The sequence below is a fragment of the Eufriesea mexicana genome, unplaced genomic scaffold (assembly GCF_001483705.2).
Source record: "Eufriesea mexicana isolate 0111107269 unplaced genomic scaffold, ASM148370v2 scaffold1808, whole genome shotgun sequence".
Lineage (NCBI taxonomy): Eukaryota > Metazoa > Arthropoda > Insecta > Hymenoptera > Apidae > Eufriesea > Eufriesea mexicana.
Window position 1 is genome coordinate 134,858 of NW_016909925.1, and position 15,027 is coordinate 149,884.

The window sequence follows — 15,027 nt, forward strand, 5'->3', positions numbered from 1 at the left end:
GGGGGGGGGGGGTTAATGGAACTCTTTTCACGCTTTCCACGTTTTCCACGCTTTCCACGTTGGCCGATTCAATTTCGGTTTTCCAGATTAGTAAATCCGTGTCGCCGTGAAAAACAGACGTCCCGGTGAAATCTGAATGCGCCCGATTTCCACGGTCTTATTACGCCGCGGGAATGAGACTGTCCGTTTCGAAAATCGGTTTGCAACGGTAAATTGCGGCTCCTCGTCGAACGCTTATTACCGAAACGTTTTCCCTACTCCGAGAAACTGCGGGAAAAAGCACGGCGAAAATAGTAGCACGGGCGACGAGCCTCTCGGTGCCGCGGCTAAATACCAGTAATTAAAACGTCGAGGTTTCGCGCAGTCGTACCGTTTATTTGATATTTGTTTGCACCGCGACGCGGGCTTGTATTCGTCACCGGTTGCACCGCTTCCTCGCCCCCGCGGTGCACACCTTTGCGCGTATGCATCGTATCGTGGATATAGCGGTTGAACGTTGCTCCCCGGGTCGAATTGTGTTCGCTGGTGCTCGTATGTAACCGCCCGACGATGTATCCTTATGCAATCGCGCACCCACACACCGGTACCCGGAGAACACGCATCGGTGTGGCCTGCTTTCGCGCAGGGTGCATTTACATCGACGGCGTTCGCTGCGAGGATTGATACGGACGCTTAAAAACAGTCAAACGGCCCCGTATACGCGACGGTCCATTCGCGATTGTTGCCGCGCGACTTTTCCTCGCGACCTACTTGCACCCGGCCAATCTTCTCCGCGGTTACCGAAGATTTGCATCGGTCGCAAAGGTTCCCCGCCAGCGTCGCCACTCCAACCCCCTCGACTACGTGCTCCGCGACGCGCGTTTGCCTCCGACGCGATAGGGCTCGGAAGAAAAAGAGAAAAAGGGAGAAACGGATCGAACGGAGAGCGAGACAACGAGCCAAATGTCCGAAAGAGAACGAGCTAGCGGAGCGAACCGCGAGTAGGCGAGACCGCTTCGTTCCGCAGCTGTTGCCAGGCCTGTGTGTGTTACGACTGCACAGTTTGTTCGTTCTGCCACCACCACTACCGCCGCCATCGCTGCCACTATCGCACAGTGCGTGGGCGGAAAGGGTGTGTGGAGGGTGGCTCTAATGAAAGGAGTTTATTAGGCGAGCGCGCAGGCGGACGAGGAACGAGACCGTGCGGAAGGGTGCAAGGGTGGATTTGCATCCCTTATGCGTAATTTCGCTTCGATATTAGATTAGTCGGTCCTGCGTTATCCGCGCCTCGGAATTACGACGTAGCTGCGCTGATTAGGGACCAAACGCGTCACCGGTCTCTTTCTCCCTCGGTTCCCAACCCCTCTCTGTCTCTCGTCGCTACGGCACAGCCTCTATTTCGCGGTCTTTTTAGCTCGCGGCCGAAATAAAAGCTGCCGATGGGCCATTGTCTCGAAATTAGCCGGCTGGATGTCGTGCATCGGCGACGACCGGCTCTCTCTCTCTCTCTCTCTCTCGCCGAGCCGGAGAAAATCGATCGCCGCGACTGTTTCCGTTGTCGTCGCGCTTTTGTCGGGCCTGCCCGCCGTCGTTTCTCGCTTCGCCGTTGCTTCGGCGCCGGAGAATCGTGGAACACGCGATCGCCACCCGCGCGCACGGTGCATCGTCGTGCCGATAAGAGAGTAGCCGATCAGGTGTACCGTGTCCTCGGATTAGCTTCGGCGAGCACGCCATCCCAGAAGCCACGAGTGTCGTCACCGTTCGTCGAGTCGCTCTTCGGTTGGAAGCGGTGAAATTTCCAGGGCGAGTAATTCGAGACCTTTTTCTCCCGGTCGAGTCTCTTTGAAATTCGTTCGACTGTATTCCATTAGATCCGAACGGTTCCCGGCTGCTATGTAAAGGTAAAACTCCGGTTTCGCGACCGGGTGTGTAAGAAAAGCGGCGGAAGACAGAGGGTGCCGGGAGAAGTGGTCTCTTCGGGTTCCGTTGAACTTTATCAGCCCTGTTCGGTAAGATAGTCGTTTGGATTTAAAACGAGACGTATACCGGTCGCCGGGTATTTTAGAGCACGGCCGTTTCTCTCGCCAAAGTGTTCTATTGATGCCGCGTTTATAGTACCGTTTATACGTGACACGTATATCCGCGGTATTCTTGTAAGTCGTATAAACTTGGACGATATCGCCGAAAGGGTTTCAGAGCGGCCGGTTATGGTGGCGACCGCGTAGCCGATGTCTCGTAATGGTACAGTTAGAATGACCTATGCGGACACGCCCGCCATCGCCGAGCAGCGTAGCGAATTTGATCGAACCATCGAGGAGAACGGGTTGCGTTTCCTCGCGTCTCGTCGCGTCGCGTCGCGTCGCTCGCCGACGCCTTTACATCCGGTGGCTCGATCTGAGGCCAAATTGTTGCACGTTTTCCCGGACCGATTCCTTCCAATAAAGCTACACGCCGTAGCGTCTCGTTCACCGGCGTATTCCAGATGTATCCCCGGCGTACGTGCCTCGGGATCGTAAACAATCTTTCATCGCGCGCTTCCCTTGTTTCGATCCGTTTAAATGTTTGCTCACGCGATCCGCCGAGCTGCAATAAGCAAATACGAAGCCCGTTCCAACGGTTGGTATCGCGCAACTGGAGATACGAGAGAGACGGAGCACGAAGGAAGGGAAAAATTGAAGAGAAATTCGTTTCGATATTTACTAGCTACCAGAACGGTTAGTCCGACAGCGGAAAAAATCCCGGCACGAGCAATCCCTCCAAGTAAATAATAACGAGAACCTATCGATTGGCCGGGCCGTGGGCCGCGAGATACATAGAATTACGCGTCCTGAACGCTGTGTTTCGCGAGCCACGCGGGTCACGCGTGGTCTCCACTCTCGTCGATCAAGGGAGAGGTATAAGATTCACGAAGAATCAGTCGAATACGTTCTCCTCTCTTCGTAAGAGTCTTCGTCTTTCCAGGATCTAGCGGTGGGACCGTGGAAGGTGGGGTGTGTCAACGTCGTTTGGCAATCAACACAAATTTTTTACTTTATTCCCCCGTCGACCATCTTCGACGGATATACGCGTTCGTGAACACCCCAGAGTTGAGAATTTATTTAGAGATAGACGAAAACACGGACTACCGATCGCGCGAGGGACGCAAAGGGTGGTCGCGCGGAGACGAGTGTCGCGATAGAATGCAAGATTATTTGGACAGGCCAAGGGTAACGTACACAAGCACCTTTTTAAGTGGTTTCAACGCGTGGTGGTTCCAAGTGGTTTCGAGCGTGTAACTTTTCGAGTACGTAGGACGGATCTCGTCACGCGATCCGTCTTACCAATAAAGTCCATCGAAATGTCTCGAGAAAGTAACCGGCCATTGTGCTCTATTCAGGCAGACGCTCGTCATGCACTTCCGTCGTCCATGTTCTCGACGATCTCGTCGTAGATCCGGCTATCGCGTATCGATAATCGTTATCGGAATTCGATGGATTCTTTCAGAAGCGCTTCTATCTACCGGATCCCTAACCCAATAACGCACAAAAGACTTTGGCGAGTCCTGGCCGGTTTGTCGGAGGCTGCGTTGCTTACTTCCACGGTTGAACGTCGCGCTCCGAGTTCTTCGACGTTGTTGATCCTCATTGACAATTGAAAGAGCTCAGAGCGGTGAATGTCCACCGATATCAAGTTCCCGGTTAAATGTCGTTCAGGTTGCGCCGGTGCAGCTTGAAAGAGGGCCCCGGTCGCATTGAAACCAGATCATGCACGGTCGTATAGTTGCATTCGATGCGCGTTTTACGCGACAAATTAACAATCTAGAATGGCTGGCAAAAAATAGCGCGATACCAGGCAGTTTTCAATCGAAAGGTATTTCAGCGTGTCTCCGATTCGCCGGTTCTCTTCCTTTCCACCCTTCGCACTCTGGATTCTCTGCATATAGCTTGAAATCGAAAGACACTCGATATCCGACGATTTCTTCGCTTTGCCGTGTTTAAAACAGGAACGCGTCCTCGAGGGCACCTTTGCAACGGCGCTTGTAACGATCGCTCGAAACGATTTGCCAGACTTTCAATTAATGCACCACGCGTTTCCTGTGCCGGCGATTTATCGCGAAAGGAGTGGAATAGATAAAAGGAAGATGAAATTCGAACTGCATCGCGGCGAGAAATCGATTCGATTGGAACGGATGTAGGGCCTGGATCGGAGAGAGCCTGGCCATTGGAATTCGGTGTAGAGACACGCGGTTCTAACAAAAAGGGGACCCATTCCTCGAATCGATCTGACTTGCATCGATCGAATCGGGCACGGGTAAAAAATTGCACGCACGCGAATCGATCTACCCTGCGCAGGGGGTTTTGTTCTTCGTTGCAGCTGCACGACTTAACGAGCCGGTGCCGGTACGACTTCGGACTCGACGATGACGTTTCGCGAAATGCCACGATAAATTTAATATCGTCCGAACACCCGTTCCGAGGCCGCTGTACCCTCTTCTTCTTTATCCCTTCTTCGTGGCTGTCGCGACGAAGGTAGATCGTTTCGCGGAATACGGTTCGATCGGTTTCGAGGGTGCTCGGCGAAAATGGCAGCCGGGCCGTATTAATTCGACACGGCGGATCGGCGATTCCCGGTATTTTTCGAGAAGATCGAGTGCTCGACGACGCGATGGCGAATCTTCTTAAACGAAACAACTTGCCGCGGCAAGCGGTTGTCTCATTTGCGGCATCCGGTAGTCCGTTTCAGCCGTGTGCCGTCGAAATGCGGTTGTTTGGAAGTGTCGCGCCTTCTGCAGCAGAAGCTCCTTTTATTCGCGAAAACTTTCCGCCCGTGTGTCTCTGTACGTACGTCGCTATGCACGGTAAAATTTTACTACCGCTCCAGTCCCTTTTTTCCTTCCCTCGCTTCTCGCGCGGGCGTAAAAACAATTGCGGCGGGATGTAGCCCAGGGTATGATAACCATTAATTCTCCCATACTCTACTCCCCCTTGTGTAAACTCGGGAGAAACACGCGCGTACATCCTTCGTTTCGTTCGCCGTGTCCGACGGAGTCGAGGAAATTGCGTTTGGAATTTCGCTACGACTCGACGCTTGGGACCAGGGCTGCTCATCGGCCAAAGCCACCGGTGCGATTCACCCCCGAATACCGCTACTTTCGCCGTCTCTCCGAGTTTTCAATCTTCTTCCTCACCCCCTCGACCGCGTCAACCCTTTACACGCTCCACGTCTACGCCGTTCCCCGATCTTTCGATAAATTGTAAATACTACCGAGTGTTCCAATATTGAAAGACAGTCGCGAACCGATTGCCAATTACTTTCGGACCCGAGTCGCTTTCTTTTTCCCTCCCGATCCATCTTCCCTTACGTTCGCCCTTATTTGCGCCCTTATTTTCCTTCGTTGTTCGTTTGCTCGTCGCGCGGCGGAAGGGAATACCCGAAGGGCGTATACCGGAATAATTGGTAGGATGTGTCCCGACTTTCTCCGCCAGGTCTAACCGTTATCCATCGTGATATACATCGCGCAGGATCGGATAACGTACGACCGCCTTGTTCTCCGCTCCGTTACGGAATTAGAATGTTTTCCCAGCTTGCGTAGAATGGAAGGTACGACCAGGTGTGTTCGCGGTGCCGTCGCGGCGTTCGTTTTATACACACTTTCCTCCGCGTCGCGACCACCCCGACAAACTTGTTTGACAAAGAGCAATGGACGGAGGCGTGGGCGTTCGTGCAGCGTGGTTCGCGTAGATTTTCGATACGCCACGGCTGAAATACCGCCGGCAGCCTGGAAAAATCCAATGTAAATCAAATCGTCGTAAAGCACGCCGTTGTCCGACGCATTATGGCGGCGTGCGCCGCGACAACGTTCTGCGCCAGAAATTTCTAAACCCCATAGATCCACGTCGCTGTATGGTCCGTTAAAAGCGATTCGAAGCGCATCGGGCACGATGCCTCGCGTCGATACGCCGTGGCAAATGTTTTTCCCATTTTTCCTGCTCGTTTTTCCAAAACTATGCCACTGTATCGGTGAACGCTGTTCCCTGTACTTTTAACTCCGCATTCGTTATTTTAACGAACGCGAGAAACACGCCAGCAAGGTTTATACGCTTTGAGGATCGTCGAATCGACGACGCAACGAAAGGGTTGCGGGATTTTTTCCAAAACGCGTACCACGACGAGATCGGTCCGCGTTCTCGTTCAAATCCGTTGCCATCGCGATTTTCGACCAAACGAGTCGGAACTTGTACGCGTTAACGAGTGTTTCTGCCCTTTGTGCGCGTTTCCCCGCGATTCGTAGTACTATACGTAATTGGATAAAGGAAGAGCTCTTTTCGTTGCGCATAATTTTTGCGAAGCGATCGGAACGGGGGGATTCGAGCCGTGCCAGGCTGTACGCGACGCGTCGGAGGAATCGATACGCGGGTAACGAAAAGTCTTGTTGGCGAAGTGCTCGAGAACTGAACGACGCTGACTGTGACGTTACCAGAAAAGCTCGTAGCTTTTAATAACATCGGTTCCCATTGGCACGAGTATCGAGGCGGCCGGTTTTGTTTGCGAACGAAAAAGGGCTTTCAGAGAAGCATTCGGCGCGAGTATTTATGGGGCGGCTCTCTCTTGTCCACGCCACTCGAGGAAGCCACGAGGAATCATCGAGGAAGAGGCAACGCGCGCCGCAGCCTCTCTTTGACCCCTCGCTCGTTTTAACCCCTAGGCAATTAATCCCTTTTGCTCGATTAAACTCTTATTCTAGCTTTAATTAAAACTTCTTTTCCGCCGTCATTCTCGACCGGCCCGCTGCCACCCCGTCCGGAATATCGCGCGTCGCCAACGCGATCCGCTCGCTTTACACGGGAACCGAATCTGCCGCTAATCGATTTTCGAATCCGAAGAAGGAAAGTTTGCCGCGAAAGTGGTCGCGGCTGAGGGCTGGCTGGTTAGAAGCCGGGAAACGAGGCCAGCCTCGATTTATCCGCTCGTGGCAGCGTCCACGGGAACCGAAGCGGGAAGATTCGTCTCGGCAAGTTCGAACAGGGTAAACGGTGAAACACGGTGTAAATAAGATAAACAAGGGCGAAAGGGTGGCAGCGAAGGGAAGTTATCTAGCGCGAACAAGTGTTTCTGATCCTTTCTTACACCGAAGAGCACCTGTCCGTCGGGGAACGCGTGTACACGCGCGCGTTTCACACCGACGGAGACCCGTTCCTGGCAAACCGTCGAGAGTTTAGGACTTGCCACGGTTGACTTTGCCTCGGCTGTTTCTCTCTCGAAAGCAAACTTTCTTAGACCTCCCGCGAGCCTTTCGTCGGAGTTATAATCATTCGCGATCCTCTCCATCCTAACGGTTTTAATTACGATCGTTCATAGGGCGTGATCTCATCCCGCCGGCTAAGAAGTATTAATTACGTTTCAAGGGAACCTCCGATATCCGTTCAATTTTCACCGATTTTTATCCGCCGACTTACGTAATACGCCCGGGATCGCTCGCCGATCCGGGATCTTCGTTAATTATCCTCGAATAATAAAGCGTCTCTGTCAGGATTAAATAATATAGTCCTGGACGAACGCGGTGGAACACCAACGAACAGTCGTGACGTTTATTTACGAGCGATAATTCCTCGTAACAGGTGATACCGTCGAAGATCTCTTTCGTCTTGGTATGCGTCAATTAAGACGGTGATCAATCATGGCGGTAAGAAACTCTGCCGTCGAATACACGCCGGTGAAACGAACCGAAGCATTCGCGTGGGAGTCTCGATCCTTCTCCGTTCGAGATTTCTAATCGAGCCGCGACTGTAACGCGACCTAATCTTCGCTCCTTTCGAAGCCGCTTGTCGCTCGCGCGCGGATTCCCCGAAATTCAATCCGTCGCGACAGGGAACATAATACAAATCATCCCGGATCATCATCGATCAAGTCGAAAGTCTCTCGACGGGTGGACAAGAATGAATCAGCGAGGCTTATTCAAAGCGTATCAAGGACCCGATCCTGCGGAGTCAGTTCGTCGTGTTACACGCAAATCGAACATCTCGATAGGCCGCGAGGATCGCCGACGCGCGTATAAATACGTACCCACGCTCGAACCGACAGGCCCCCTCCCCCTCGCTCACCCCGCCCGTCGCCCCGCCTAACCGCGTAGAAAGAGAAACAGAATAGCATGTCGGACGACCGACCACTTAAAAATTGATCGAAACCTTTTTATGAGCAGACCTTGGACAAGGGGTGGTGCTCTGAATATCGCGTGGATCGCGATAGAGAAACGAGAGCGACAAGGGGAGACGAGAGACCGGTTCGTGGTTCTTCGTGCAAGTCTGCTGTTCGAACCGCCGAACCTCCTCCCCGTCCTTTCCGATAAATCGAACTCGGTATAAATACGCAATATCGACATGCCCGAATCGTCTCGGAAATTTCGGTACAAGCACGCCGATCTTGCAAAGATAACGATAAAGCTGCGTTCCCGAGTCGTTAACGAAAGAAAACGATCGAATACGCATAATTAGGGTAAAGAGAAACGAGAATATCGTCGATGGGAAATAGATCGAAACGCGGCTACAGACGCCCGATTCGAATCACGCTTCACCTGCGCAGAAGCGTGCGCAATCGCCGTAGCCATATTGCTTTCGAAAACGTTCGTTAAACCAATAAAGATATCGCGTCCTTGCGAGACCGAGCGAAGAAATTCCGACGCGAGCAGCGTGGAACGCGCTAAAGGAGATGTAAACAATACGACCTATCCCGAACGTCGTATATCGAACACGTCGCGTCTCGTAGAGGTAACCTTCGGCGTAACGTCGCTGCGACGTACCGCCATGCAAACGACAAAGTCGAAAATTCGGCCATATTACATTCTTACCTTTCAACTGCGTAGTAGCGGATCGGGGTGGTCGTTGGCAGATAGGAACGAGATTTCATCGCGTAGGACGAGGGTGGCCGTGATTGTCGCGATATACGGTGTCCTGCTCGCAAAGAAGACTGTCCAGAAGAGAGAACACACAACGCATACGCGATTTCGAACACAACACTTTCGACCGCACGAATGGTGAGACGATAGAGACAGGTTACGCGACCGTCCATCCCATTTCACGCGTTACAGCACTGCGTTCGCGTCGCGTGTATAGCTACGGAACATATCGTTCGTTCGTTGAACAGAAGCACGCGCGATTTCCACGTAGGTTGGAAAAAGAGACGAGAACGGTACGAGGGAACGTATGCCATCTTTCTTACACCACGGACTACCGACGAGAGGCGCGTGCTCGCTGAATGCCGGTCCTCGGTGTGTTAGTGCTGCCGCCAGTGGTGGGGGAAGGAACGATTGGTGGACGCTGCGTCGAGTTAGATGCTGTGGAGATCTCAACCGTCAGTTGCGCGGTGGTCGCCGTACCGAGTGTCACGGTTTTAGGTGTCGTATTCTATGGTCGTTAGTCCATTCTCTTCCACTTTTCGCTCACAGAGATCGCACGAGTTTATCTCTTATCGGACAGGATAATGGGATTTCAGTGAATACAGATCGTAACCTCGACGAGTGTCGACTACTTTGGGAATGCGGCTCGGAGGTACACGGTAATGGGACATTCGGTGGAAAAGTTGAGAAGCTGCCGGTTTTTTGGCGGAACGCGAGCACAGTGCCGTGAGATAGGCCGCCGACCAGAAGCACGAAGATCGTCGCCGGTGAGTGAGCATCGCGAACAATTAGCGGAATCTCGATAAAAGGGGGTTGGAAAAGGAAGTTTACGAGATGCGCGAACTGAAATCGCCGAGCATCTCGACGCGTGCGTAATTATCCGGAGATTTACTCTGTCGCGGGTAGACGGTGGAGGACTTTGCCGAGTCGAGCCAGTCGAGTGTGTCTCGCGAGTCGAAACGCGTAGCGCTCGCAGCAAGTTATGAAGGGTACTCGCGCGCGCGCTCAATTGAACGATTCGCGGAGCGAGTGAAGTGTGATTCTTTTAAAGTGTAAACTACTTGGAAGCACTCAGTGAAACGCGATAACGCGGCATTCCGTGGGATCGTTGGCAAACGAGCGATTCGGATGACAGGTGGACTGGCAGTGAACTTGGTTCCCTGGCTGAAATTCCCATTAACGAAACTGCTCGAATCGTTGGGATAGTTTTGCGAAGGATCGGACGTGTGGGTGTAGAGAGGCGAGTTCGGTATCGATTGCCGGAGGGGGGTACACATGCCAGTCACTCGGAGTAAATATTGGAGGGCGTACAGGAGCGACGACAACGTGCGTTAATAACGAAGAGTCTAGGAGCGTTGGTGCGGCGTGTAATGACCGGAAGGAGACAGAGGAGCGGAAACAAGGGAAGGCAACGAGTTGGGTAAAGATGCGTGGGCTGGTGGGTCCGGAAAGGCTCGGGAGATCGGTGTCGCTGTCATTGGCCTACTACTGCTACTATCTTCTGCTGCCGGTGTACCACGTGCTCGCCGTGACCAGCGAACTACCGCCGAGGCTGGATTTGCCGGAGCATTGTTCGTGGGACTCGCGGCAGGATGGCGCGCTCACTTGCATCCACCGATACGCCGGCAACGACTCCCTCAGGACGAACTTTTCACAGGCGACCAGCGAATACGTGACCTCGATCAACGTCGTGTGCGAGGAGTCGGACTCGTTGGAGAACGGTGTCCTAAACGTGGACGGGTTCGTACAGTTATGGAGATTGCGATCGTTAAGTTTGACCGGATGCAAGCTGGTGCATTGGCCGGCGAAAGTTCTCAGCGGTCTGCGGGATCTTCGTAATCTGACGATCAGGAGCCTGAACGGACGAAAGAGCAAGTACAGCCTGGAGTTGGAGAGCGGAGCGTTCGACACGGTGCCGCAGATCGAGAAGATCGATTTATCGTGGAACAACATCTGGCAGATACCGGAGCACTTGTTCTGCCCGTTGTCGAGCCTGCTCAGGTTGAACGTCTCGTGGAACATGCTGAAGGATATCACCGAGCTGGGATTCCGAGATATCGCGGAGAAACATCCGCAGAGACGTATGCTGCCCGCCTACGGATTTTCCTCGTTGAAGAGGCTTCGGGTGCTGAACTTGTCGAGCAACGCGATCTCCATGGTAGCAGACGAGGCGCTTCACGGACTCCGATCCCTGGAGACGTTCGACCTGTCTGGAAACAGGATCGTCGCGTTGCCGACGGATATGTTCCGCAACGCGGCCAAGTCGCTGAAGGAATTGCGGCTTCAGAACAATTCCATCAGCGTACTGTCCCCGGGTCTGGTGGCAGACATGAATCAGCTGGTCGCGCTGGATCTGTCGAGGAACGCGTTGACCAGCTCTTGGCTCAACTCCACCACGTTTTCCGGTTTGATTCGGCTGGTGCTGCTGAATCTCTCTCATAATCGAATCAGCCGTCTGGACCCGGCCCTCTTCAAGGACCTTTACACGCTTCAGATATTGAATCTGCAGTACAACGAGATCGAAACGATACCGGCGGACACTTTCGCGCCCATGAGTAATCTGCACACGCTAGATCTGGCGTACAATCGATTGACTTACCTGGACGCTTACTCGCTCAACGGGCTGTTTGCACTTTCCCTGCTGTCGCTGGATTCGAATCTGCTCGAAGGGATCCATCCGGATGCCTTTCGAAATTGTTCCAGTATGCAGGATCTGAATCTGTCCGGGAACAGTTTGGACAGCATACCGGTCGCATTGAAGGACATGAGAATGCTGCGTACGCTGGACCTCGGGGAAAATCAGATCAGAAGCCTGAACAGACCTGGTTTCCGTGGAATGTCCAGTCTAAATGGATTACGAATGATCGAGAACGAGATCACGAATGTCACTATGGAGGATTTCGCCGAGCTGCCCGCCCTTCAGATACTGAATTTGGCGCGGAATAGGATCGAGATGGTGGAGGACGGTGTGTTCGCCGCGAATCCAGCGTTACAGGCTATCCGTTTGGACTCGAATTTGTTGCAGGACATGTCCGGCATGTTCGCGAGCGCGCCCGGCCTACTCTGGCTGAACATGTCCGACAACATGATCGTACAGTTCGATTACGGTTACCTGCCGAAGAGATTACAGTGGATGGATCTGCATAAAAATCTTATTATGGATCTCGGAGTCGCGCCACAGGGCATGAGATTACAGACGCTCGACGTGTCGTTCAACCGGCTAACGAGGATACACTCGAGATCGATCCCGGACTCGATCGAGCTTCTGTTCGTCAACGACAATATGATACAGATCGTGGAGCCGCAGACCTTCGTGGACAAGAAAAATCTGACCAGGGTGGACCTGTACGCGAACCAGATCGTTCGAATGAACCTCTCCGCGTTCCAGTTGACCCAGGTACCGGCCTATCGACAATTGCCGGAGTTCTACATCGGCGGTAATCCGTTCATATGCGACTGCACCACCGAGTGGTTGCAAAGAATCAACTCGTTGTCCCTGAGACAACACCCGAGGGTAATGGATTTGAAATCGATATATTGCAAGCTTCCGTACGATCGCCACAAATCTTTCGTCCCGCTGTTCGAGGCGAAACCCTCTCAATTTCTCTGCACGTACAAGGCTCATTGTTTCGCGCTCTGTCATTGCTGCGACTTCGACGCCTGCGACTGCGAGATGACCTGCCCGACCAACTGCACTTGCTACCACGATCAATCCTGGTCGGCGAACGTGGTGGATTGTTCCAACTCGGACTACAAAACCCTTCCCGGCCGATTACCGATGGACGCCACCGAGGTTTACCTCGATGGAAACAATTTCGGGGAATTGAATTCCCATTCGTTCATCGGCCGGAAGAACCTGCAGATCCTGTACGCCAACGATAGCAACATCATCGCCGTACGCAATCACACTTTCAGCGGTCTGAAACGTTTGGTGGTCCTTCATCTGGAGAACAACAAGATAAGCGTGCTCAACGGCGTGGAACTGATGCCGTTGGAGAACCTGAAGGAACTCTACCTACAGAATAATCTATTGACGTACATAGATAACGGCACGTTTCTTCCGCTACGTCAGCTGGAAGTGTTACGATTGGAAAACAATCGACTGGGCACTTTCGCCGTTTGGCAGCTCGGTCAGAATCCGTATCTGGTCGACATCGGGCTGTCCAGCAACCCGTGGAGTTGCGAGTGCTCTTTCTTGGACCGGGTGCGCGAGTGGATGTCTCGCAACAGAGCGAAGATAAGCGACTGGAGGAGCGTCACCTGTTCCCTCGGTATGCCGATTACTCTTCCGACCAACGGATCGGTCATAAATTGCGCCGCGTTAACGGGCACGACGTCGGTGATCGAAACTCGACCGCTCGAGGCTTATCTCCCGCTACTGCTCGCCACCGCGGTGCTGATTTTTGCCATGGTGGCTCTCGTGTGCGGCGCGTTCAGGCATCGTCGTACTCTGCGGACATGGGCGGCCAGCAGATGCGGTCTGCGGGCGTGTTACAAGACGGCCGCGTTCGAGGATCAAGAGAAGCCTTTCGACGCCTACATTTCCTACTCGGCCGTCGACGAGGCCTTCGTCTCGACGATCCTGGTACCCGGCCTGGAGACCTCTTACCGGCTGTGTCTGCATTACCGCGATCTGGGCGCCGGTAACAACGTGGCAGACGCAGTGGCGGAAGCCGCGGATTCCTCCAGGCGAACCATCCTGGTATTGTCGAAGAACTTTCTGCACGGCGAGTGGGCCAGGTTCGAGTTTAAAGCGGCTCTGAGGGACGCTCTGAAAGGGAAGGGCCGCTCGGTGATCCTGCTGCTGGTAGGCGGTGTGTGTCCACGAGATCTCGACTCCGATCTCAAAAAGAGAATCTCGTCGCACACCGTGCTGGTGTGGGGGGACAAGTTGTTTTGGCAGAAGCTAAGGTTCGCCATGCCAGACGTGTCCCCTGTTCCTGTTTTGGAGAGACCCCTGCCATTGCCGCCGCCGCCACCGCCCCCGATGCAGCATCAATGGACGTAGAACTGCCGTTATTTAGGTAAGACCCATTATTTCCTCTTCTTATAAGCTTCGCTCTCGATGCCTGCCTTTGGTTTTTCGTTTCTCCTACTGCGTGCGCGCGGCCTCGTTCCTTCCAAAAAAGAAAAAAAAAAAAAGAGTAGAAACCAGTCGAATTGTCGGCGACAATAGCGAAACACGACGGGCAGAGTGGTAGTCCCCGTGAAACGGCGGGAGTGGCACACGGAATCGGGGCGAACTGGGCTTAAAATCCAGCCAAGATCGATCCTTTCTTTCCGTTTCATGGATAAACGCTTTTTTTCTCCGTGGTTGCTTTACAAAGGAGCACCGTTTACTCTTCGCATCGATCGTTTACCGGCTATATCTAGCGAGCAAAGTATGCCGATTCCGTTTCCAGTTCACCTCCGAGTCTAGTAAGCCACTCGAACTCGAAGGAACCGTCGCGGAGAGAAGGATCTCGCTGTTCACCCCGGCTTAGACGCTCGCCAGATTTTTATTATACCGTATCAGTTGTTCCGTCTAGCCCGTTAAACTTCGAGTACAGCCCGTTCGTCCGTGGTTCGATCGAATTTATAGCCGACGTTTAAACGATCGAATCCGTTCGTAAAAGCCGAAACACGTATACCTACAACGGCGCCCTCTCTCTCCCTCTCTCTCTCTCTCTCTCTCTCTCTCTAACGGCAATGCTCTAAAATTATATATCACTGCCAAATGACAAACTAACGAGACCCGTAGCCGTGTCATTGAACACGGGCCTCGACCTATGGCCCGATTTAACGCCGCGGCACATTTCGCGCCATTGTGATCCAGACGTGAATAGGGTCATCTTCGGCGGGCGGGTTTTGCGGCAACATATGGCCCGGTGGAAAGTATATACGAACCGGTATTACGCGCGAAATTTGTCATGGTCGTCGGGCCAGTTGTCGTCGAGTTCAATTAGAAAACTCTATTGATCGGAACTCACCCTCCGGATGGGCCGTGCACACGGGTCCGCAACAATTCTCACCCACTTACCAATTAAGTCGCCTTTATCGGATGGCTTGCTGCCAGCGAGCGCGTAAAGGAACATAGTCAAAATTACATCATCCGCTCGTTTCGCGTACGGACATTACCTTTAATCGATTATCGTTGGCGTCGCCGTTGCTGTTCTTAATTTAATACAGGCCTCGCA

General features: G+C 53.1%; 1 protein-coding gene across 1 annotated transcript; it reads left to right on the top strand.

The window, feature by feature from the left end:
* The first annotated feature begins 10,158 nt into the window (after positions 1 to 10,158).
* Toll-6 (Toll-like receptor 6) lies at positions 10,159 to 13,859 on the top strand. The gene has a single exon (XM_017902363.1). It carries the CDS (start codon positions 10,278 to 10,280, stop codon positions 13,857 to 13,859), a length of 3,582 nt encoding a protein of 1,193 aa, XP_017757852.1. The 5' UTR covers positions 10,159 to 10,277.
* The last annotated feature ends 1,168 nt before the right edge of the window (positions 13,860 to 15,027 follow it).

What these genes read in the sequence shown, in the direction of transcription:
- Toll-6 (XM_017902363.1), top strand. Translation starts at nt 10,278, where the DNA reads ATGCGTGGGCTGGTGGGTCCGGAAAGGCTCGGGAGATCGGTGTCGCTG.